General features: G+C 33.2%; 1 protein-coding gene and 1 long non-coding RNA gene across 4 annotated transcripts in view; one reads left to right on the forward strand and one right to left on the reverse strand.

Annotated features, from left to right (window-relative positions):
* CSMD3 (CUB and Sushi multiple domains 3) overlaps positions 1-25,432 on the forward strand; it is a gene marked incomplete at its 5' end in the record, with an annotated part of 1,071,061 nt that overhangs the window by 136,522 nt on the left and 909,107 nt on the right. For all 3 annotated transcript variants that reach the window (XM_079901374.1, XM_079901375.1, XM_079901376.1), the window contains one exon: positions 3,529-3,641. In XM_079901374.1, coding sequence (XP_079757500.1) covers positions 3,529-3,641 — 113 coding nt within the window. The remainder of the gene's footprint in view (positions 1-3,528; positions 3,642-25,432) is intronic.
* LOC307175823 overlaps positions 5,601-25,432 on the reverse strand; it is a 30,611-nt gene continuing 10,779 nt past the window's right edge. The window contains exon 3 of the long non-coding RNA XR_013824498.1: positions 5,601-5,662. This is a non-coding gene — a long non-coding RNA (uncharacterized lncRNA). The remainder of the gene's footprint in view (positions 5,663-25,432) is intronic.

The raw sequence follows: 25,432 nt of genomic DNA on the forward strand, positions 1-25,432 counted from the left end.
GATTACAGATGTTATAATAGGAAGATATTTGAATTATCCATTTGGGCACAATCTAATTACATGAGCATTTAAAAGCAGAGGCAGAAGAGGCAGAGAACTTCTTCCAGCCTGAGCAGCAGAGGGATGAGATAGAAGGGGAAACCACAGATATCTGAAGAATAAGAAGAACTTGGACTGCCATTGCTGACTCTGGAGATGGAGGATGGGGGCCACAAACCAAGGAATGCCTTCAATTTCTAAAAGCTGAGAATAACCCCAAGCTAACAGCCAGCAAGGAAAGGAGGACCTTAATCTTACAATTTCATGAAACTGAATTCTGGCAATAGCCTGCTGAATTTGGAAGTGAAGCAGATGTAACTGCAGAGTTTCCAGAAAGCAATGCAGCCAAGCTGACACCATGATTCCATTCTTGCGAGACTCTAAGCAGAGAATCAGTTGAGTTATGCTCTGCCTAGATCCACGTAACTGTGAGATAATAATGGGTGTTGTTTAAGTTTGTGATAACTTGGATTAAGTATAGGAAAATAATATGCTTGTTCTTTATAAGAAAACTAGGCACATAATAAAAATTTACAATATCCGACCATGAAGCAAATTTGAATGAATTTCAAAGGATTAAATTCATAGAGAAAATGTTATCTGACTATAATGTAAATGAGATACACATTGGTAACAAAATATAACTAAAGTAACCCATATGTTTATAATTTAAGCGATGTATTTCTAACCATGGAACAAAGAGGAAATCACAAAGGAATATAGAAAAAGTTTGACTAGGTCCCTTGCAGGGTGTAGCTTATGCAGCAAAAAGAGGAAAATTTAAAGCTGTAAATGCTTATATACTCTAGAGAAAATTGCTGTGAAAGTGTTTAAGAATAGACTTTTCTGTATTTTCTGTATATATATATATATATATATATTTTTTTTTTTTTTTTTTTTTTTTTTTGCCTCACCGTGCGGTATGTGGGAATCTTAGTTCCTGACCAGGGATCGAACCCACGCCCCTTGAAGTGGAAGCGTGGAGTCTTAACCAATGGACTTCCAGGGAAGTCCCAAGAGTGGACTTTGATAAGGATGTTGATGAAAACATACGAACAAAGTATATATAACCCAAATGTTCATCAACAGTGAGTGAATAAATGAATTGTGGTATATTTATTGCAGTAGATTCCTATACAACAGTGGTTCTCAAAATGTGAACCATGTATCCTTGAAAGTTCTGAGACATTTTCAGGGGGTCCATGAAATCAAAATTATTTCCATAATACTGTTGAGGCATTATTCACCTTTTTCTCTGTATTGGCATTTGCCCTCATGCACAAAAGTAATGCTGGGTATAAAACTGCTGGTGCATTAACACAAGTCAGTGACTTCAAACTGTACTAGTAATCATTAGTTATTGTATTCTTTACTGCCACACACTTGCAGTGCCAAAAAAAAAAAATCCAATTGTACTTAAGAATGTTCCTGCTAAAGCTATAACTAATTATGTCATTAAATGTCCACCCTGTAATACTCCTCTTTTTAATGACCTGTGCGACAAAGTGGAAAAAAATGAAAAAACAACAAACAAAAACCTTTCTATGCCTACTAAAATATGATGGTGTCTGAAGGAAAAATAGCTTGAGTTATCAGCTGAACTAGCCACTTTTTTCATGGAACAAACTTTTTATTTGAAAGAATGATTAACAGATAAACTATGGTTAGTCACACTTAGGCATTTGGTATCTATTTCCCCCCTGCCCCTCCGAAAAATATGAACCTGACTTGTTACTTCAAGGAAAACAACTGACAGGATTTGCTGTTAGCGATAAAGTCTGAGTTTTCAAGTAAAAAATTAGAATTTTGGAAAACTTCAATCCACCACTGTAAGCTTTAGAGCTTCCCCAAGTTTAAAGATTTTTCTGATGCGATCAATAGAAATAAAAATGTGAGTTTTAAATATTTTATAATGAAGTGTATTAATATTTGGAAGATCTCTCTGACTCAGTGAACCAATGTATTTCAAATGACCAATGCATGCATAATGTTGAAAAATGCATGAGTAAATACAATCTATTGCAAGGACAAGGTGAACCAAAGGATTTTAATGTTACAGAGTGCAAAAAAATTAGCTGATATGGTTTGAATTCAACATTGTAACTAGTCAAGTTTTTATGTAGTATCAAAGAAGAATAACCACTTTTACAAGCAAAAGCTATTAGAATACTCTTCCCTTTTACAACTAAATGTCTAAGTGAGATCAGGGTTCTTCATACCCATCAAACAAAATAACATATTGCAATATATTCAATAAAGAAGCAGATATGGTAATCTAGCTACTTTCTACTAATGGGACAGGCATTAAAGAGATTTGCAAAAATAAAGCACAGTGTATTCTTCTCGTTTTTTGTTTTGGAAAAGATAGCTATTTAATACTAAAATATTATTTATGTCAACACATAATGGATTTATTCTAGATATTTTAAAATGATATTACTAATGCACATTTTAAAATGTTTCTCAGTTTACACTTAAATAGCGTAAGTATTGATAGATCTAGCCCGCAATATCTTTTTGGGGTTCTTAATACATTTTTAGAGTAAGTAGGCCTGAGACAAACGAGAACTACTGCTATTCAGAAATAAAAATATTTGATAATTTCAGTACAGACTAATTCTACCTATGTAATGTTGGGCAAAAATAGCAAGTATATTAAAAAATAATATAATTCCATTGCATAAAATTCTCAATCCTTACTCTCATATTAAGAATAAAAAAATGAGAACGTTACATAAAGGCAATTCATAGAAAATTTTTAAAGTTATTCATCTTCATTAGTTTTATAAAAATTATATCCAATGAATGTGCTTTTTCTTAATTTTTCTTTTCTGCTTTATTAAGTGTCAATTGTAAATTATATTTTATATAATCGAGCTTATTATATGCAATAATTTATTAGAAAAATAAGTAGTAAATTATGGGCAAAAATATCAAATATTTGTTATGTAAACTTATGCATTATTAACCTAAAATAATTTGCAACTATTAATTTTAATAGAACTTCCTGGAATCTGATAAAACAAAATCACTTCTCACATGTAGACATTTTACTTTCAAGATTTCATATTTAGATCACATCTCTTCCTTTAATATTAAATTTCCTGAAATATTTCCCACTCATATATATTTTAAACTGTCAGGAAAATTCAACAAAAATGTCTTCTAAGTGTTATTAAAATCAACAGCTAAAATATGCACAGACCCATAATCTCATAACTTACCTCCCAAAGTTTGAATTGATCAATATTTTCATATAGATGATATATGGGATAGACATGATAAACAGTAATAGCACACACACATAAACATATTTATATATACTTATAGCAATTGCTTCCGATGAGTGACATGTTCTAATCAACATGTCATAAGTTAATTCACACCACACATACAAAGCTTAGGGATTTGATAAAATGACTTTTAATACTCTTTAACTCTATTAGGAAAAATGTCTATAGCTAATAATTAATTCTGTTTATGTTTCAGGTTAACAGGATTCCATCTGCCACCACCAGTGACAAGTACCAAATCTGTGTTCTCACTACGTTTGACCAGTGATTTTGCAGTTAGTGCTCATGGATTTAAAGTATACTATGAAGGTAAGTGATGGTAATATAAAAGGACCACTGCCCAGTTCAATGTAGTAAAACCAAAATTCTCCAGGGTAAAAAAAAGAAGAAAAATCACCAGGACAGAAGTTATAGTTCATCCTGCTACATCAAATCTTATACCAAGATTCACTTTCTCAATAATCATCAATATATAATAAAAAGCTAGAATTAGTAGGCTTTAATGTTTCATTGCAGTGTGCCTAGACAGAGGAAAATCTTGCCCTTAAATCTTCTTAGAGATGAGACCATGGCATCTCTATAGGTTTAAACCTTAATAAAAGGGAACAGAATCTGAGAGTAAAAGGAAACTAGGCCTGATTTGAGATTCAGGCATCACAGACTCCACCCTATTCTCCTCTGTTCTTTGCCTCTCTGCCATAAAATAAACTGGTCATTTGTGTTCTCTGCAAGTTAGAATAAAGAGAAAATTCTATTAAGAGACAAGAGTTGACATTTTTCATTTTAAACCAGTATTTCCAGTCCCACAGATCCATAATCCCTTAACCACAAAGAGGAAAATAAAGAAGCACTTGAAACTGATGTTTTTTATCTGGAAGTTTGCTACAAGCTCACTTAGTATCAAAACCTGAACTTACTGGAGGTCATTTATAATCTTTATTTATCCCACATAGTGTGGGTACTCATGTTTCACTATACAATTATTGTTTCATAATTGGGTGACACCACAGGCTCTGCTGATGGTGTTAAAAATGTACAGAATCTGTATTGTTTTCCCTTTTTAAAGTGTAAAAAAATCTGAAGGTAAAAATAACCTGTTCTCAAGTGCTTCATATTGAGGTCATGTAGTTGTAATTTCTTCTCTATGTGACTTGACAATAAAATGTCACCTAGTTTAGGGAAGGGTCCCTTCCTTACCCATAGGAATAGCATAACAGAATTCAACTCGCCTCCCCAGGTCCATATTACTGAAATGCACCACACCAGATGTAACATCATGATAAGAGATATGTAGCAGGGGTGGTTACTTTCTAAAGCACATAATAATTCAAAATATAATATGTTTAAAGAGCACACTAGAAAACAATCATATATAAAATAGAATTGCTTTAGTATACAGATTAACAGTTTGCATGTGGGGAAAGTTTTAAACTGAAAGTTTCATCTAGTGCTTTCTCCCTAGGAAAAAAATACCTGTTAGCAAACTGTTGAGTAAAAATATTTTCTCTTTTTTAATATTCTTAATAATGCCATATCACAGCAGTTTTGAACACTATTTTCTACCTAATACATTTCTGAACTGTCTTTCTCTAGCAGGGGAGGATGCATTCCAAGACTTATTTTCCTCCATTGTGATAGTAATAATCATTATTTTTGAAGGTACTTTCACAATAGTTGAATATTTTTATCTTGGCAACTTAATTCATAGTTTAAAACACTACAAACACAAAGGTTTAATTTTAAGTGTAATTTTGGTAATATTGAAGGAGTTAGTAATACAATAGTTTTCTATTAAAGGCTCCATAATAGAAAACTTGCACTCTGTTCATCAAAGTATAAAGATATTTTAGGTTAGTTTATTCTTTCAGTGAATACTAAGTATACTGAAATTGTAGGAACTTGGAAGATGTATTATAATATTGCCATACTTTCTGGTTTGACTGTCAAGTTTCATGAAATACTGCCAAAAATATTTTCATAGCTCTCCATTGTTTCTACATATACAACATTAAATTTCTGTCTTTTCTGCTTCAGTGAAAATGGATTCATATATCTTCATGACATTTCAATGTATGTTTGGGAGATCCTGACTTAAAATATAAGGTACTAGGCAGCTGGGTAGTACTGAGGGATTGGTCATCATCCTGCAGAACATCTTCAGGTATTGATTTGTGATGGGTATCTTCTACCATGTATATTAGTTTCCTATGGCTACCATAGCAAACAACCAGAAATTTAGCAGCAAAACAACAAAAATATATTATCTCACAGTTTTGTAGCTGAAAAGTCCTGGTCGTCTCTGCTAGTCCTCTGCTCAGAGTTTCATAAGGCTGAAATAAAAATGTCAGCTGGTTAGGCTTTTGTCAGAAGGCTCTGGAAAAGATCTATTGCCCACCATTTCTAGAGGCCTCTCTCTTCCTTGCATGTAAGACCTACATTTGTGAGCTAGCCACTGGTGAAACGAATCCTTCTCATACTTGAAATCTCTCTGATGTTCCCTTCTTAGTGCATCTCTCTACTACCTTCTTTTCCCACACATCTCTGACTTCAGCTGGAGAAATTTCTTAGCTTCTAAGGGCCTATGTCATTAGATTAGCCTTGATTATCCATGTAGACCCAATCTCCCCAAGTTAAAGTCCTTAAGCATAATTACATGTGCAAAGTCCTTTTTGCAAGGTAATATGATATATTCACAGGTTCCAGGGACTCTGGGGTGTGTGTGTGGGCATGTGGGTTAGGCTTCATTAGTCCTACCACACCATGTGCAACACTATGTAATATTTTACAGAGGGAGTAGCTACAAGCATTTATTTATTTAACCATAGCCAATAACACTGTCAAGGCCAACTGGTAAGTATTGTGAAGTTCAGAAAACTTAGTTTGAAATTTAAAAGCCTGTCCTCTAAATTTACACCTGTATTTTTGTTTTGTTTTGTTTTTTTTGCAGGATGAACCTAATGTCTGAATCTCATTTATTTTCATTTCATCTCCCTCCATATAATCACTTACTAATAATTATTTTCTTTATTTTTTAAAGTTTCCTGAGACTTTGTCCTTGTATACTAGAATTTATGAGATCTCTATTTATTAGTGATATTTGTGCACTTTTCTGTGTTTCTCAAACTGCCAATAGTGGACCACATGTATCAGAATCATCTGGAGAATTTGCTAAAATGTAGAATTCTTGGCCCCAATTACAATCCTGAATCAGACTGTGGAGTGAAGCCGTAGAATATTTGCAATTCCAATTGCAAATCCAATGTAGAATAATTGATAAATGTACGTCATCTGTGATCGTCACAGACCTTCTCTGTTGTTACAAACTTCTGCTGTCTTACTTCAGCCCATACACTTTAAAACTGTGGAGGGTGATGTCCCCGTTTCACAAATTTTGATTGAGTTTCAGAGCTCTTAACCATTTATCAGAAATGCTTTTAAACTTCTCGAAGCTGAAGCTGCGAGGTGTTAAATTTCTGTGGAAAATTTTCCCCATTAATATCTAGCTGAATATATTTTTATTTTTCCTCATTATTGTCTATCATACACTTGAATTTCTTGTCACTGTTTCTCAAAATTCATCTCATAGAACTTTGTTTTCATGTTTCTTAACATTTATAAAAACAAATGAGTAGAATAGCGTTCTGTGAAACAAGTTGGAAAAACACTAGTGTATACTAAGTTGAATAGTCATATAACCATCTTTCAAAATTTGATCAGGATAAAACTGGTACCATCTGTATTCTGTGGAGCACACAATGGAAATTCTCTTTTGTCTTTCCAGATCTGCCAAACAGAATTCAAAATATATTCTAGTTTCTGCTAAAAGTTATTTTGTACAATGGACTCCTTTCACATTTTACTTTCAAAGCTACGTAATCATTCTTTATAGGTGCAAGATCATAAAGATATACCATGGACTATCTTATCACTTTAGAATTGTTTATTGTAGAAAGTAATATAATGCAAGCATATAGTGGATTATATACATATTACATGTAATCATTAAATATTATTATATATTATATGAATTGGTTAGTTTAATGTCTAGGAGAATCTCAATGAATAATTTCAGTATGTATCAGTGATCCTTCAATGATCAGAAACAGACATAAAAATAAAAAGTCTTGAAAATCATTTCAAACTCAAGGTAGCTATTATGCCCTTTTGATGTGTATGACTAAGTAATTAAGATATTACAGGGATAACAATCTCAGTTTTAGCAAATTTGCTGTTCAATCATTTTCACATATTAATTAAGAAACATAAAAATTTGTTTAATAACAGTATTACTACTAGGTAACATTTATTGAGTGATTTCTTTGTGTCAATCACAGAGCTAAACATTTTACATGGATTTTTCTCACCCTAGAAAATTATATGAAAAATTGTAATGAGCAAGGATTCAATAAAGTGCTAACCTTAATGTAAAAATATGTTTAAGTACCCTAGAGATAAAAACTGTATATATTTTAGAGACTTATTCTATACCTAACTACAAACTAATTCCATTATAAATATATATGACCACATAAAATTTAGTGCAAAAGAACATTACAAAAGTAAGAATTACTGATAATGCTGTGTATAAAACAATATGAAATATAAAAGCTGAAATATATTTTTGCGTATATTACATGTGACATATATTCTGTGTCCTTTTTAAACACTTGACGTACAGAAGAATATTTATACTATTTACTATTCTATTTTAGCTATCCATCACACATGTTTATCAAAAGTTTTCACTTGAAAATGTCAAATGACTTTAGTGATTTTTAATTTTAGGTGTTATTTTTTATTCCTAAGCTTTATAAATTTAACCTGCAGTACCATGAACTTTAATGGAGAGATTACAACTTAGAATGAAGTCAGTTATGCTTCTAGCAAGACAGCTGAATTGTAGCAAGAGAAATTTATGTATTAAAATTACATATATTAGTTTTCTAACAATGAAGGTAGGTTAGGTTCATAAAAGAAGTTAATGGATCTTTAACTTACTTTTAAAAATGAGAGATATCATATTTTTAAAACATAATACAAGGAAATGTAATACGTGCAGAGACTTTTTTTTCGTCTCTCGATCAAATTCAAATATTTTGCCTTTAGGGTTCCACAGAGTCTGGCTAACTTAGGTACTGAAACGTCTTAATCCATGGCCTGCCCCGACCCCCCCCAACTTTACTTACTTTGGGTAACTTCCTGCCCTGAAATTCAGACTGAGCCACAGGCAGAGGATGAGATTATCCTCCTACCTCCACTGCCACTACTGGTGCCGTCCCTGTGCTCCAGCTTTTCTTGGCTTCATTAGCCACCAATGGCCAGTGGCAGGAGCAGGAGGTAGAGCTGGTACCAGGGAACTAGGATGAGATCCTGTCTCTGTCATTGCCCCTTTGTAGCATTCCCCTTTGGAATCTGGTCCTCCCTTGTTCCCCAGGGTCTAGCCTGGTGGTCTTGTTTTCCGTGGCCTGCTCCTCCAGCGGTCCTTGCCTGCTTGGTCTGACACTATGGAAGACAATTTCTCAGGTGGCCTTGATCTCCATGGCACAGTCCTCTGGGCATTCCATCCTTCATGGCTAGGTTCATTGGAGGTTCTATCTCTGGAATTTTTTTTTTTTTTTTTGGAATTTTTATCACTGGGAATCTGGCCCTTGGATGGTTTAGTCTTCCAGAGATCTAGGCCACCATATGCTTCCCAAGTCCCATCACAGATGACATGGTCCTCTGAGATGTCCCATTCTTGTGAACTAACTCTTTGGCGATCAGGCTCTGTTTGGTCTGGCCCTCTGGGAGACTTGTCTTCAATGTGTAGGTCCTCACGGAGTGTGAGTAGCTGTGTCCTGGCCTTTCTGGAACATTAGCCCTAGGTTTGAGGACTTTGGGGGTCTGGCCCTCCAGAAGTTTTGTCAGCTGCACGCAGGTCCCTCCAAAGGTCTGTTCACCACAGTCTGGCTCTTTGGTGCACCTCTTTCCTATGGTCTAGTTATCTGATGCTGTGGGCAGCTGTTCATGGGACCCTGTACTTGGCCCCAGCACTGGTTTTGTCTGTAGTGTCCAGTGACCATCTACCTAAGTCGTGAGTGCCTTCTCTCTCTTGTATTTATTTATTTAATTGAAGTATAGTTGATTTACAATATTATATTAGTTTCAGGTATATGACATAGTGATTCAATATTTTTATAGAATATATTCCACTTAAAGTTACACTGGCTATATTCTCTCCCTTTTAAATTGTTCAAAATCCCAATCTAGAGAATTAACAAAAATCAGACTATTCCTTAAATATCATCTACAGCATGGAGTTAAAAGTCACAGTGTTATAATGAATATGTGGATTTGGTTGGGTATACGCAAAAATTTATTAATTCTCAAGTTTACATCTATTATCCAGGAAGATATACATTTTCATTGTACTCACAACAAAACTTGAATAGTATTCTCAATACTATGAATGCTTTTCGACATTAAGCAATAACTTTTTTTTTAAAAAAAGCAATAACATTTTAAACATTTCCCATTTCTGCACAGTGTGGCACATACAACCTGTACAACAACAGATCTCCAGCCTTATTTATCATCATTTGCCTCAATTCATGAAATGGTCACACGAACATATATTAAATTTCTACATATACTATGGTATTTAAATTGTTCTACCTTAAATCTCCAGTTCTCCTGCTGAGTACACCTGTACAATGTATTGATATTTTTTGCTCATGCTAGGCTCTGAGAAGCTTGAGGGTATAGAAGCTGTTTTACTTGTTTTGTAAATTGCGCCCTATTTTAGCACATTCCTGGTACATTGCAAGCACTTAATAGATGCTTGTTACATTCAAGTAATAAATAGGAATATCTAATACTCTGATCAGGAATGAGGAAAGATTTAATACATCTCCCACTTACAAAGATTTAAAACTCCAGTGAATATGTTAAAAGGCAGTAACCACAGATATTTACATTAACTGAACAAGGTTTAGGAAAAATTTTGGTCTTTTATTTGAGAAAAGCCATAAATGATACTTAAAATTATTTTTACTTTTTATAGATATTTTCTTTACTTTAAAATCTTTAGTTTCCTGAAGTAAATAGTTTCTTTATGAAGCACTTTAAAAATACAAAATTGCCCATATGGCACACAGAGAAAAATAAGCTGAATATAAAAAAATGTTAAAGCCAGTGACATATGACCTACTTAATCTTTGTGCTTCATATGGAGAAGATGGGATGGAATTCAAGATCGTATTTTATTCTCCAGAAGTAGGATGATTAAACACAGTATGTAATCTCATTTCACATGAAATTTCCTTCTTTTATATATGTTGCTAAATGTGTCATATCTGTCAACCGCTATAATTTATCATTTTTATAGGAGTGCTAGAATGAAGTTTAATTGAGACAGTGATTAATATAAGGTTCTAATTATATGTCAAAGTTTTTTTGTGTTTCATACACTCAAAGACTATACATTTGATAAATTGTTATAATTGATAGCATACAGCTCGTGGTTTAAAAGAGAACTATACTATGAGTTTGGTTAAGGAATGAATTTGTGGATTTATCTTGATTCCTTCTTAACAAAATGTAGTAGATTAGCAAAATATAAATTTAAGTTTATTATTTGACTATAAGTATGATGGCATATCACAGAAAATTAAATTTGAAATGGTTTCTTCCTTATAAAAATAATTATGCTCTTTAACAGAGCACCATTTAATGATTAAGAAATAAACATAGGTAAAATAAAATGTGCAAATCAAATATTTCAATGGGAATAATAAACAGCATCAATCATTTTCATTCAATGGGTATATGTACTGTATTAGATAAAATTATTTTTCTGCATGGAGAAATAATTATGTCATCAAATCCCATTTTCACTACTTGTTACACAAGTCTCAGCTTTAAGATGGATTTTTAATAATTTTCTCCATACCACATAACACAACATAGTTTATCCCAATAAAAATTATACTTTTCCTATATAGTGTGATATATTGTCTAGAATATTCTTTAGGTTTTATATACTCTTTAATATAAATTGACCTCAAGGCACTGGTTGTTGGACTCTTAGTATTATTCAGAGGACTAAATGTTCCTTTGTTATTGCTCCTATCTAATTATTAAATCAATGATATTTCCAATTATGTAGTTAAAATTATTGAATATTTATAAATAATTTTCTTCATATTCATTTGCATTTATAATAATTATTCTGGTTACCTGCCATCTTTGAAGGCACTTATCGATACTTTTCGTCCTTACACCATGCTTCCAACTGAAGACTTTCTCATTTTACAGCATGCTCTTTTGGTCATAACTGTCAAACACTAGCCATCACTTGTTATGTTTCGTACAATATTTCATTGTGCTTTTCTGTGTAGATATAGCATAGCATTTACTTCTCATAATGATATTTAAAGGAATTTTTCCACAAAAGGATCCTTCCCATCTGTATCGGTTTTGTATTGCTGTATAACAAAATTACCACCATTTTGTGGACTAACACAACACAAATTATAATCTCATAGTGCTATAGATTAAAAGTTTGGCAGGGGTCAGCTGGGTTCTTAGCTCAGATCTCACAAGTCTGCTGTCAGGGTGTTGGCTAGCACTGTGACTAAGGCCAGGGTCCTATTCCAAGCTTACTGGTTGCTGGTAGAATTTATTTCCTTACCAGTGGTATGACTAAGGTCCCTATTTTCTTGCCAATGATTGATCAGGGATTTTTCATAGTTTTTATAGGCTGCTTGTGGTTCCTTACCATTCTCCTCACCCAAAGGCAGTTCAAAACCTTTCAGCTTAGCTACACCACTTCTCTCAGACTTTCTACTTGGCTTACAAGGAGGGCTATGTAGTATAACATAATCACAGGACCGACTGTCCCATCACCACTGCCATATAGTGTAACCTAATGAAGGAGGCAACTATTCCATCATATCCATAGGTCCCACCTGTACTCATGGGAAGGGGGTGGAAATCTTGGAGCCCATCTTAGAATTCTGCCTAGCATATCTCGTTGAGTGACTCATTTAGGCGATAGTTCAAAACAGGATAGAAAATACAGGAAGAGAAAGAACAGAAGGTTAGAAGATGTGTTTTATTATTTATCACCCTAAGCAGAACTATCTTTACCTGAAAAGAGATATAGTTAATATATTCTTTATATTTTTTTCTCCTTAATTTGGTAAATTGGTTTCTTTTAGGTTAGTAAGTAGGACATTTTTATATTCTATTGTATAAGTTCAATTATAATCAGTGTGCTTCAGATGCTTATTTTTTAAGATGATCACAATTTAATATGAATTTATTTTTAATATAGCATATTTTTTCTTAGTAAGAAATATAGGGTAATGTAAAAAAAATTTTACAAGACCTAATATTTAAGGCTGACTATCACTCAGATGCTCTGAGGCTCAGTTCTTCATAATACAAGGAATACGATGCTGATTCTACAAGGTTGTTTTGAAGATCAAGGAAGTTAATGATGCAACATTCAAAGCGCAGCACCTGATATATAAGCAACATTCAATAAATGTTAGCTAGTATCTTTGCTATTCTACCATATATATTTGATATTATATATTGGTAATATTGATATATATTTATATATATATTATAATGTTTCGTCATGTCATATAAACTCGGAATTTCCATTTTCTCAAAAGAAACAATATATCTAGCTATTTGTTTTGTCTTTCTTAGAGTGTTGTTCAAATAAGAAGATGGATGTGACAATTTACCCATATGTTATTTCAGCCAGATGAGTTAGGGAGTAGCAAGCACCCTTAGATAGGGTTTCCCAGGAATCATAGTGCTGCCAATGGGGTGATCCATTTTCAGCTTGAAACAAGGGAAGAAATGACAGTTTTCACATATGCACAGACATGTGCAATGCTCTTCCAGGGACAAAGCTCAAAACCCTGACAGAGTCTAAGAGAGGTAATCCACTCAAGAGTTGCAGCTCTGAGCTAACACGTCAGTGCTAGAGACAGAACTGGAGCATGATGAGGCAGTCATTGCAATCGACTTGGAAAGAGGGTGAAATGGAAGAATGCCAAGTTTAGTATAGAAATTAATTGAATAAAACTTTTTACCTAAATATAGTTCTTTAAGCAAGTGTATAAACAAAAACTCATAAAAAACTTATGGATAATTATAAGGGCTCTGAAGCAAAGAACAACATCTTCTGAAAGACATTGTGGCTAGAAGAGATAATACACAGTACTGAAAGTAACAATATGTTCAAACTGCAAACTTCTGGTCATTTTGATTAAGTATAATTATTTTTTCCTAGTGACAAAGAAATAACAGAAACTACTGATCCATCTTTAAAAAAATCTTATAGTTCTATGTATCTACATATTGTTAAGAACAGTGATGATTCTGACATTTTACCCTATTTGAAAGTTAACGAGTTAGCCTGCCACAGTTTCAGGGATGCTGGCAGAAGACAGAAAACTACTGAGTCAGGGACAAAGGGCTATATTACATACAGCAATAGAAATAGAGTATCAGCAATTATTCAGGTGCCCAGAGCCTCAGTTCTCAACAGGGCAATGAGAAGAGGGCCAGGTGATGCCCACATATACAGGAGAGGAACTCTTAACTTAGGGAAACAGGATCTTTTATAATAGACAGTAAGTAAACAGGCCCTTTGCTCTGGAGGGAGATAGTATTTCCATAGTGCTGCTGAACAAAGAGAGTCACTACCTCTCCTTATAAGATGTGGAAAACATGAGAGGCATCTGGAGAATTGTTTCCCAACACATGCATAGAGTGTTCTACCACCACAGCATCTGGATTCAATAAATGTTAGACAATTTTCAATCACTTTTAAAAATTCCAAATGAAAGATACCTTTAAGAATTATTATATGAAGATCCTCATATGGGTAGATGCTAATCTAAAAGTTTCAACATTTTTATTGGCTATATATAGTATTATTTTAAAAAGCATTTAATAAGCTACAACATTCTATATATACTTTTGGATAATTTTGTAAATATCTGAAAATAATGAGTCCTCTTTCTTTTCTTCCTTCTTTTCCAAAATATGTCTTGAATCTTACCATTTCTCACCATCTTTACTACTACTACCCTAGAGTCCTAACAACTATCATCTCTCTCTGGATTTAACTAGAGTACTACATTAGACTCCTGTCTGCTTTCCTAGCTTTCTCTCTTGCCTTCCGAACACCTATGTATTCTTCAGTAATAGTCCTTAATACTTCCTTGCACAAAACCTTTTTATGACACTCCTGCTTATATCCAATTGTCAGATTATAGTCACATGAAACTTGGCTGCACTGGGGGCTGGGAAATGCAGTCTTTTATTCAAGATGTTAATATATCCAGCTAAAAATTGTATTGCTATGAATGAAAGGGATAGAAGCTAATAAGGAACAATTAGAAGTTTCTGCCACAGTGTCAGAATAAGAAACAGTACATATTCTTTTTTCCCCATAGATGGACTATGCATAGTTTAATTCAACATATCACACAGGTGTTTTGTCTATTCTAGTTTTTTTTTCCTACTAGTATTTTTGTTCTTCCAGTTTTATTGAGATATAACTGACATGCAGTACTGCATAGGTTTAGGCATAATGATTTGACTTACATACATCATGAAATGATTACCACAAGTTTAGTGAACTCATATAGATATAAAATTTCAAAAATAGAAAAAAGTAATTTTTCCTTTTCATGAGAACTCCTAGGGTTTACTCTTTTAACAACTTTCATATATAACATACAGCTGTGTTAATTATAACAATCATGTTGTACAGTACATCCTTAGTGCTTATTTATCTTATACTGGAAGTCTGTACTTTTTATTCATCCAATTCCTCCTCCCCACACCTCCTGCCTCTAGTGACCACAAGTCTGAACTCTCTCTGTAAGTTTGTTGAAACAGCACATATTCTTGTTTAATATCCGTTTATAAAGATAAAAATATTGTGGTTCTACCAATAAAAAAGGCATGGGGCACAGTCTTATCTATTTACTAATGCCTTCCAAAACACATCTTATAAGCACCTATCATGTTCTAGACATTATATTAGGTGTTAGAAAACATTTAATATGGCTCTCAGGATGCTTATGATTTGGTGGAGAGAAAGAAATAAAAGCGACTAATATACAAAAGTATTTAAATCCTTTTATATTGACACAAACTAATTTGGTCAGATAAATATTATCATTCTTATCTACAGATAAAGAAAAACAACATGATTGCCTTACAGATAGCAATATGCTGGAGCCCACTCAGAGAGCATCAGGAGAGCAAATTGTGCAGTGTGAATTCTCCTCCCAACTCAGCATCTGGTGACTTCATGTTGATACCTTGAAAATGGCTATGTTTGGAGTACTTACACAATGGAAATCAGCAAATTTTTAAAAGCACGGCTTTTTTGTTTTCCAGAACACTAGTTGTTTAACATTTACCAGCTCAAGGCAGTAATTGGCACGCAGACTACTGGAACTAAGGCCTCATTCTTTACATCGCTTTTATGTTGTTGAAAGCACGGCTTTCCAGGCTTTATAAGAATCACCGGGAGATCTTGTTAAGCAGCTGATTCTTATTTCAAACGTTTGGTGGGGCTCAGGATCCCACATTTCTAACAGAATCTTGTTGATACCAATCCTGTTAACCCACAAAATACAAATTACATGATGCAACATTTTTCTTACTTTTCAAAAAAATTTTCAATGTCAGTTTGGTCATCATGTTATTTCAAAATATCATTATTTAGCCATACTTCGGTGGTTTCAATAGGAGGTGAAATTTGTTGCAGTTAAACTATCCTACTTTTCCTCCTGTAATATGGTCGAAATTGATGTCAATCACTTTTCATTGTTAGAAATAAAAATCAGGTGAAGAGGGCGTTTCTGCACTCTACCTTGCTAGTCCTACATTTTGTTATTAGGAAGCAGTCTTATTCTACAAATTACAAAGTTCCATATTTCCAGTTGTCAACTTCTGAAAGCAATGAGTTATAAAGTTTTCTAGTGAGCAGATTGTAAGATGAATGAACCTATTATGCCAGCTTTAATTATAACGATGCCATTAGTTAATTTTGCATTTGTCATTAGCTCTACATCTGGGGAAATAGTGAATAACGTTGATGCTGAGCATGAAATTCTTTATATCTAAGTTATTACAAATCCAAATCTTGTTACAAGAATTTTTAGGACACATCTTAAGTGTCATATTCTTTAAGAAAACAAACAACTTGGATTTGCATTATATTCTCTACTAACTTCTTCATGGGCAAGAATGTATTTTACAAATACAGTATTTAGCAACAAACCCATAATAAAAGTATTTAATACTTTCATAATCTAAAGTTCAAGTTTTTACTTCTGCATCCAGTTTCTTTCTTCAGTTGCTTCTCCTGAAACCTTCTTGTCCCTGGATTCACGAGCAGCATGTAGGACACTCATGTGGCACATTTCTCCTCATCTGGATAATTGTATCTTTTGATATATTTATTTACTATAGTAAATATTCATTTTAGACAAAGAATCAGAGGCCTAATGACAGTCTCTGCATAAATTAATTATTTTGTTTTCTCCTTTAAATTAATTTATTATTAGCACACTATAAAACAAATGGTAAACATATATAATTAAGACATTTAAAGTGAAACAATTTATAAGTGTTATAAGGTTTTAAGGTTTGACATAAACCTTTCTTTATAATGATAAAATCTTTGTATTTTCAGTTTTAAGAACCCCATAGTTTCAAGTAGTTTTCACGGCATATATTCTGATTTTGATTTTATGGTCTCCCCTCATTAGTGGGTCTAAACATGGTAATTTTATAATTTTTCATTTCCACAAAGTAATAATTTCAAAGGTAATATACAATGGGGAGAATTGTTCCAATTGGTAATCAGATAGAACAACTCTTAGAACTGCAATATTTAAAGCTCAATGTAAACCAAACAAACTCAAATATAAAACAGAAAAGAGTGTTGTTTCATCACTGTTTTTCTACAAAATCTTACGTTTATACCTCTTCATGGTTGTTTAGGTGTGTTCATAAAAATATCATCACATATATATGCTCCTCTTAATTTCCAGTATAGTAAACATTCTCCATTTTTTAACTTTAAGACAAATAAAAAACAAAGAATCAGGTAATGAGGGAAGCTTCTATTGTACATAATATCAGAGTTGGAATCTAAAATGTAGGCTTAATCTCTAGTTCCATTCTCTTTCCCATATGTAATGAAGGACTTAAAATATCCACATTTTACATTTACATATTCTAAGGTAATACTGCTGCTCAGCATTATTACAAAAAAAGTAAGAGTGTCTTTTATATAATAAAGCTTCCTGGGATTTATTGAAGTCCCAGGAATTGGCCATACATGAATCGAGAAATCAAAAGTTTGAGCCCTTTCTTACATTTTCATCTTCATTTCCTAGTCTTCCACTTGCATTCTAGAATCCAGCCTTCTTGAACTACTCATACTTTTCCAAATGTGTAATGCCTTCACTCAACTGGCATTTAAAATATTATCATTGAATGAATACTTGGCTAGGTGAATAAATGAGTGCCAGCTGTGATCTATGACGACTTTAATATTGTGTGTTGCTAGAAAATAAATATCATCTGAACTGTTGGATCTAAAAGGATGCCTAAAAGTTTCAGGTAAACTAGAATTCTCAGGATTTCCTCTCTATTTGCATTTTTACCTCTTTTATTTTTTTAAAAAAATAGGAAGTTGTCTCCATTTTTGACATATAAAACTTCAATTATGCCTCTCCATCTTTGACCAGATGCTGAGTACTAGTATTTAATGTTGTAAGGGTAAATCTAAATCCAAACTTAAAACTCTTGTAATATAATAGCCTTTCCCATAGCCAAATTCATTTTTATGTTAATGGGGTATTTTGTTGAAACTAATGGATCATTAGTCTCCTGTGAACAGAAGGTTCTAGTAGCAGTCTTCACAAATGATTTGAATTTAGGTGTGATGTTTGAATATTATAAGCTGTATTTATGGTAGCTTTATAAAATTTGGAGTGAATTATGGACTGCTGGGACTAGCTGTACTCTGGGAACATTTTCAGTGAATGTATATCTAGAGTTCTTACAATTTTGCTTCATCTTTTGAGTTCAGGTTTCATTCTTTTTCCTTAAAGGACTAAAATTTTAAAAGATTCTGAAATATTTTCTATATTTTAACTAATTCTCCAGTTGTGCACAAAGAGCATTCAGAAAGTTCAAGAAGGATGAAATTATTAGAGTTAGCTTTTAGTTATTTTATTTTCACATTAGATGAAAATAGGAACACAGGCTAGAGTTAGTAAGGCTCCTTGGTTTTCTAGTTAAAAATTAAGAAAACAATATTTAATTTATTAATAATTATGATTCAATTTAATTTATTTTAGCACTTAAGCAGTGAGATCAAGGAGAAAGCTCACTGAAATTCCATAGACATTTGAAAAGTTCACTGGACAAATAGTCAATGGTATGTATATACTTTTGTCAGAAATTTTTTAAAAAAATTTAAGTCAGACTGGATAGCAGAGGCCCTGCTCCACCAAGTTTCATGATCCTCAAAAAGTTAAATGTTTCTCACCTTCAGATGTAAAAAGAAGAGACCTAACTAAATAGTTTCAAAAATATCCTCCAGATATTTATTCCTATGAACTTTAATAGTAAGGGGAAGAAAGGCAGATTGTTTTTCCAGCTTTATTGAGGTCTGATTGACAAATAAAAATTATATATATTTAAGGTGTATAATCGGATATTTAGATATTTGTATACATTGTGAAATGATTACCACATTCAAGCTAATTAACATATCTATCAGGGAAAGGTAAATTATTGTATGTGCCAAACTTTTTGTAAAAGATGGGAGAAAAGCGTTTAAGTGTCATGGGATTGAGGAGATTGTTCATTTTAAGAGGAATAATGGACAATTTCAAGAAATTATAAGTGCTTAATCATGGTGGGTAGTATCAGGATAAGGAGGAGAGGGCCCCAAAGCAAGAATCAAGTTATCACTGAGCAAACAGGTTGGAAAATGTACACATGAAGTCAACCAGGCCGTGGACAACTGTGTCATATTCAGGATATTAAAAAGGATTTTGTTTTCTGAATAGCTGTGTCAGTAGGGCGTCTGTAGGTCAAAAGTGGGTCAAGTATATGGAAAGTTATGATATCTAACTGTAGAGGAACAGGTCACTTCAGGCATAAGGAAAGAATTGAAGGTTTTTTTTTTTTTAATTTCAGCTTTATTGAGGTATAATTGACAAATAAAATTGTAAGAATTATATCTAGAAGAAAAATCATGTAACTAGATCCTAGGATCAGAGACAGGGGTGGCACATAAACTGGCAAAGCAAGGACACATAAATTTCAGTCCACACACAGGAGCTAAATGCACTTCCTAGCTTTCTTTGTATATGGGGATAAGTTCTGGAAGGCCTGGTTTGCTTCAGTTGAAAAATAGTGTTTTCAGAACATGATGCAAGAATCATAACCTGTGAAAATCCCTCACAGAAAGGAAGAGATGAGGTAGAGAGAAAAGAAAGAGTTGAATAAAGATGAGCAAATGGACCATTTAGAGTAGGAGAAAAATACGAATAGTAGATGATTAAATATTCTCAAGAGAAATTGTTTTAAAGTTAGAAAGTGAGGTAGGGAAAAAATAGAGAATTACACAGTAGTGAAGTACAAAAGAAAAAATAACCTTAAAATTGATTTTAAGGCAGAAAAATATGAAAAGAATATAAATTGTCCTTGGCTAATGAGAAAATCACAGTCCAATCTATACAAGTGGAGGGATGATAGAGCAGAAAGGAAAGCTTGACATAGAATTGATAAGAAAAAAATCAATTGATTTTGTCAACTGATCTGTTCTAATGTCCTCAGCAATCCATACTGAGAGGGCCACTGAACTATCAGGTGTATCACCCTAGGAGCAATGTAAATCCTGGTTTGGGAAATGTTACATGATAGTTCTGGCCTATGCATTGGTTTAGTTCATATGTGGACCTACACTCTGTGCTTTACTTTTAGTTTAACATCCATATTATTGATCTGTGTTCTTGTTATGAGAACTAAGTTCCTATTCTATTGGGAGTCAAGCAGTACACTTGTTTCTTATGCCTCTCGTTAAATGGAATGCCTTTTCAATTCTCTGTTTACCTGTCTGCTTGAATTTTTACTACTGGGGCTTCCAGAATCTTTTGATACAGTATAGGGAGCTAGTGTCAAATTCAGATACTGGCCTTTTTTAGTTTGGTCTGCCCACCACGCTTGGAATTCTTAATCTGCAATATATCTCTATGTGATATTTATGGTTTTGAGGAACAGAACCTAACATTTTAGTAAAAGATATACTTGGAAATGTAATAATTTTCTCTTAGAGGCTCTCCCCAAATCTATGAGTTTGATATAAAAATGAAATCTTGCTAGTCATAGGAGAGAATGTCATGGAGAGTAGACAAAATTTGGAGATGAAAATGGTGGTTTCTTTTTTCTTTGCTCTGTTGAGTTTGAGTTTGTGGTAGAACATCCCATCTGTATAAGAAATAGAGATATTTGCAAGTTTTCTGAATGTGAAATACTGAAGAAAAGGAAAAGAAGGTGAAAAAGATTTTCATAAAATTATAAAAAATTAAAGAGGTCTAAATTGACATTTGTTTAGTATTTTTTCCATAGAATCACAACTTCACGTGCATGTACACTTAGGGAAAAAAACAGAGAGAAAGAATTGTTAATATTTTGTGGATCATTCTTTGTTATTGGTGATATATTAAGAGTGACACATGCTGTGAAAACCAATGTTCCAGATATTGGTTTATAGTTTATGGGTATTGGTTCCATCAGGGAGAAATTAGAGATTATCAATTTTGAAAATTGGACAGAGTCAGAGAAGAAAAGATAACTAAGAGGTAAGGAATTTGTAGAAATTAGATAGACAGTTTTCAAGAACTCATGAATGTTCTTTGGATAGCTGATCAGATCTTTAAGGATTTGTTTTGTCTCAGATATAATAGCAGCAGTATGAAAGAAGATAAAAAGAGTAAATTGCACTTTGTGGTATCTGTGAGAAATTTAACTAAAATATTTGAACATAATATAGTAAGTGCTGATTAGGTACCAAATTTCTCTGAAGGAGTATTTGGTCAGACCATGCCTGAATTATTTTATGTACACACTTATGAAATTCATGGGAGTTCTGAGGGAAAAGTACAAAATTTATTTTTCAATTTTTATGAAGACATCAAAACTCTGTTAAATGAATCAGGGCAATGGTCAGATTATAGGGAAATGAGACCACTAAAACCGATGCATTTTTACCTCTTAATTCCCTGACAAGTCTCTAGCACAGGGGTCAAAAATCTATGTCATATTAGTTTATCTAAATAAACATTTCCAAATACCCTAGAAATTTCCATAAGGGAAGTGTTTTTGGATATTAGATTATTTAAGTTATTTAAATTAGTATTTTTATAATAGGTTATTTAACATGGCTAAAAGATGGAAATCCCAAAGCAAATACCGACTTAGGAATTTATCTAACTTTAAGACATTACATATAAGAAGAACTTTTTTTTTTTCCTAATGAAGAACATAATACTAACTTTATTATTTTTTCCTGTGCTTTCTTTAAAAGGAGCAAGTGAAAGTTAAGGAGAGAGAAATCTATGTATCTCATACCACTCTTCTTTGGACTTAAGAATTCTGTGTACTCAGTTTGAGGTCTAGAGTAAAGGCCTGGAACATTTCAATCAATTCAGTTTGAATTTATCCTCAAATTTATTTATTTATTTTTTGATGTTCTAAAAATATATTTTTTATTTTATTTTTTTAAATTTTTATTTTATATTGGAGTATAGCCGATTAACAATGTTGTGATAGTTTCAGGTGCACAGCAAGGCAACTCAGCCATACACATACATGTATCCATTCTCTCCCAAACTCCTCTCCCATCCAGGCTGCCACATAACATTGAACAGAGTCCCTGGTGCTATACAGTAGGTCCTTGTTGCTTATCCATTTTAAATATAGCAGTGTGTACATGTCGATCCCAAACTCCCTAACTATCCCTTCCCCTGACGCTTCCCCCCGGTAACCATAAGTTCGTTCTCTAAGTCTATGAGTCTGTTTCTGTTTTGTAAATAAGTTCATTTGTATCATTTCTTTTTACATTCCGCATATAAGGGATATCATACAATATTTCTCTCTCTCTGTCTGACTCACTTTACTCAGTATGACTATCTCTAGGTCCATCCATGTTGCTGTAAATGGCATTATTTCAATCTCTTTAATGGCTGAGTAACATTCCATTGTATATATGTACCACTTCTTCTTTATCCATTCCTCTGTTGATGGACATTTATGTTACTTCCATGTCTTGGCTATTGTAAACAGTGCTGCAATGAACACTGGGGTGCATGTATCCTTTCAGACCATGTTTTTCTCTGGGTATATGCCCAGGAGTGGGATTGCAAGATCATATGGTAGCTCTATTTTTAGTTTTTTAAGGAACCTCCATACTGTTCTCCATAGTGGCTGTACCAATTTACATTCCCACCAACAGTATAGGAGGGTTCCCTTCTCTCCATACCTTCTCCAGCATTTATTGTTTGTTGATTTTTTGATGATAGCCATTTTGACTGGTGTGAGGTGATATCTCATTACAGTTTTGATTTTCATTTCTCTAATAATTAGCAACATTGAACATCTTTTCATGTGCCTCTTGGCCATCTGTATTTCTTCTTTGGAGAAATGTCTATTTAGGTCTTCTGCCCATTTTTTGATTGGGTTGTTTGCCTCATGAGCTGTTTGTAAATTTTGGAGACTAATCCCTTGTTGGTAACATCATTTGCAAATATTTTCTCTCAATCTGTGGGTTGTCTTTTTGTTTTGTTTATGGTTTCCTTTGCTGTGCAAAAGCTTTTGAGTTTAATTAAGTCCATTTGTTTATTTTTGTTTTTATTTCCATTATTCTGGGAGATGGATCAAAACAGATATTGCTGCGATTTATGTCAGAGAATGTTCTGCCTATGTTTTCCTCTAGGAGTTTTATAGTGTCAGGTCTCACATTTAGGTCTTTAATCCATTTTGAGCTTATTTCTGTGTATGGTGTTAAAGAATGATCTGATTTCATTGTTTTACCTGTAACTGTTCAATTTCCCCAGCACCATTTGTTGAAAAGGCTGCCTTTCCACCATTGTGTAGCCTTGCCTCCTTTGTTGTAGATTAACTGACCATAAGTGTATGGGTTTATTTCTGGGCTTTCTATCCCATTCCATTGATCTGTATTTCTATTTTTGTGCCAGTACCATACTGTTTTGATGACTATAGCTTTGTAGTATAGTCTGAAGTCAGGGAGCCTGATTCCTCCAGCTCTGTTTTTCTTTCTCAAGATTGTTTTGGATATTCAGGGTCTTTTGTGCCTCCATGAAAATTTTAAGATCTTTTTGTTCTAGTTCTGTGAAAAATACCATTGGTAATTTGATAGGGATTGCATTGATTCTGTAGATTGCTTTGGGTAGTATAGTCATTTTTACAATATTGATTCCTCCAATCCACGAACATGGTATATCTTTCCATCTGTTTGTGTCTTCTTTGATTTCTTTCACCAGCATCTTACAGTTTTTGGAGTACAGGTCTTTTGTATCCTTAGGTAGGTTTATTCCTAGGTATTTTATTCTTTTTAAAGCGATCTCAAATTTACTTTTACTTATGGAATAATTTGTGATTTCTACTATTTCTGTTTGTCTCTCAATTATCATAAGTCTATCATAAGTACACTATCATTATCATAAGGCACTGATAATCACAGAATTAATGACTCTAGTTATTAAAGAAAAAGAACTATCCATTTAGAGACTTAAAAATAATGCAAGTTCCACAAGATAGGAAGCATGCCTAATTCACTGTTAATTCTCAATCACATTTTGCACGTAGTAGATATTGAAAGATTCTATTTATTCTTCATGTACTCTTCTGTAAACAGTATTTAAAAAAAAAATTCTGTTAGCTTAATTCCTAGCTGGTAGCCCCTCTACAAGGGTACAATTTTCACACTTTCCTAAAGTTATATAATTTGTATTTTATTTATTTTTAATACTCAATTGTGACCATATTAAATATGGTTATTTCCTCTGTTGGTTGGATGCCAATCTCTTCATTTTTGCTATGATGTTATAAGCAATGTTTTCTCACCTAGTGGTTTTTATCCCAGTAAACAAGGGCATTAAACTCTGTGATATTTGGTAGTTCCTGTTTGAAACCTCCATGTTCCTCTTCTGCCATATCCAATCCATAATATTCATCTATATCTTAAAAAGCTTTGAATGCATTCTCTGCATTTTTTTCTATATTTATTTCATCAAATGACTGATGTGTTTGAACCCATGTCTACCACCTCTCCTCCAGCCTGCCACTTTTATATACCCTCTCTTCTTTTAAATCCAAACTCTACTACGCATAAAATGGGATATCTTATAAATGCAAATCTGTTTGTGCCACTTCCAAGTCTAAACTATCAATAATTTCCCATCAGTTTCAGCATTAAAACCAAAAATACTTAAGTGGGACTGGAACTCCCTATAAGATCTCATTACTGTGAGCTGATTTTCTTCTCCAGCTTCCTGTATTATATCTGTTCTGCTCTTTTTCTATAGTTCTCTTGAAAGAACAACATTCCCTTCAATGTCAGAACGTGCTGTACTCACTATAGTGACCACAAACTCAGGTCTGCAACAGTATATCTCTCTTTGTTTGAAATCTATTAAATTTAAAAACTGTATAAACCCTCCTTTTCAGTGACAGGCAGAATCGAAACTTTGGAATTTTTATCCCATCTCCACTACCTGCTGCAGGGGGTTTGGGTGAAGATGTCAGAAAGGAATTCTCAGGAATATAATTATATCTAATCATCCTTTACTACTCTGACATTCCCTGACACTAGCCCAGAAAACTGCTATTCTGGTCTATTTTACTTTCTTCTGTATACCTAGTACCTAAGAACAGGACATAGCATAGGGCCTAATATGTAGTTATTTGTTAGATAAGTAAAAGTGTTTATGTTTATCAATTAATTTATTTTATGTCTTTAAGCTAAGTCC

This window comes from Stenella coeruleoalba (genome assembly GCF_951394435.1).
Source record: "Stenella coeruleoalba genome assembly, chromosome: 17".
NCBI classification, from domain to species: domain Eukaryota; kingdom Metazoa; phylum Chordata; class Mammalia; order Artiodactyla; family Delphinidae; genus Stenella; species Stenella coeruleoalba.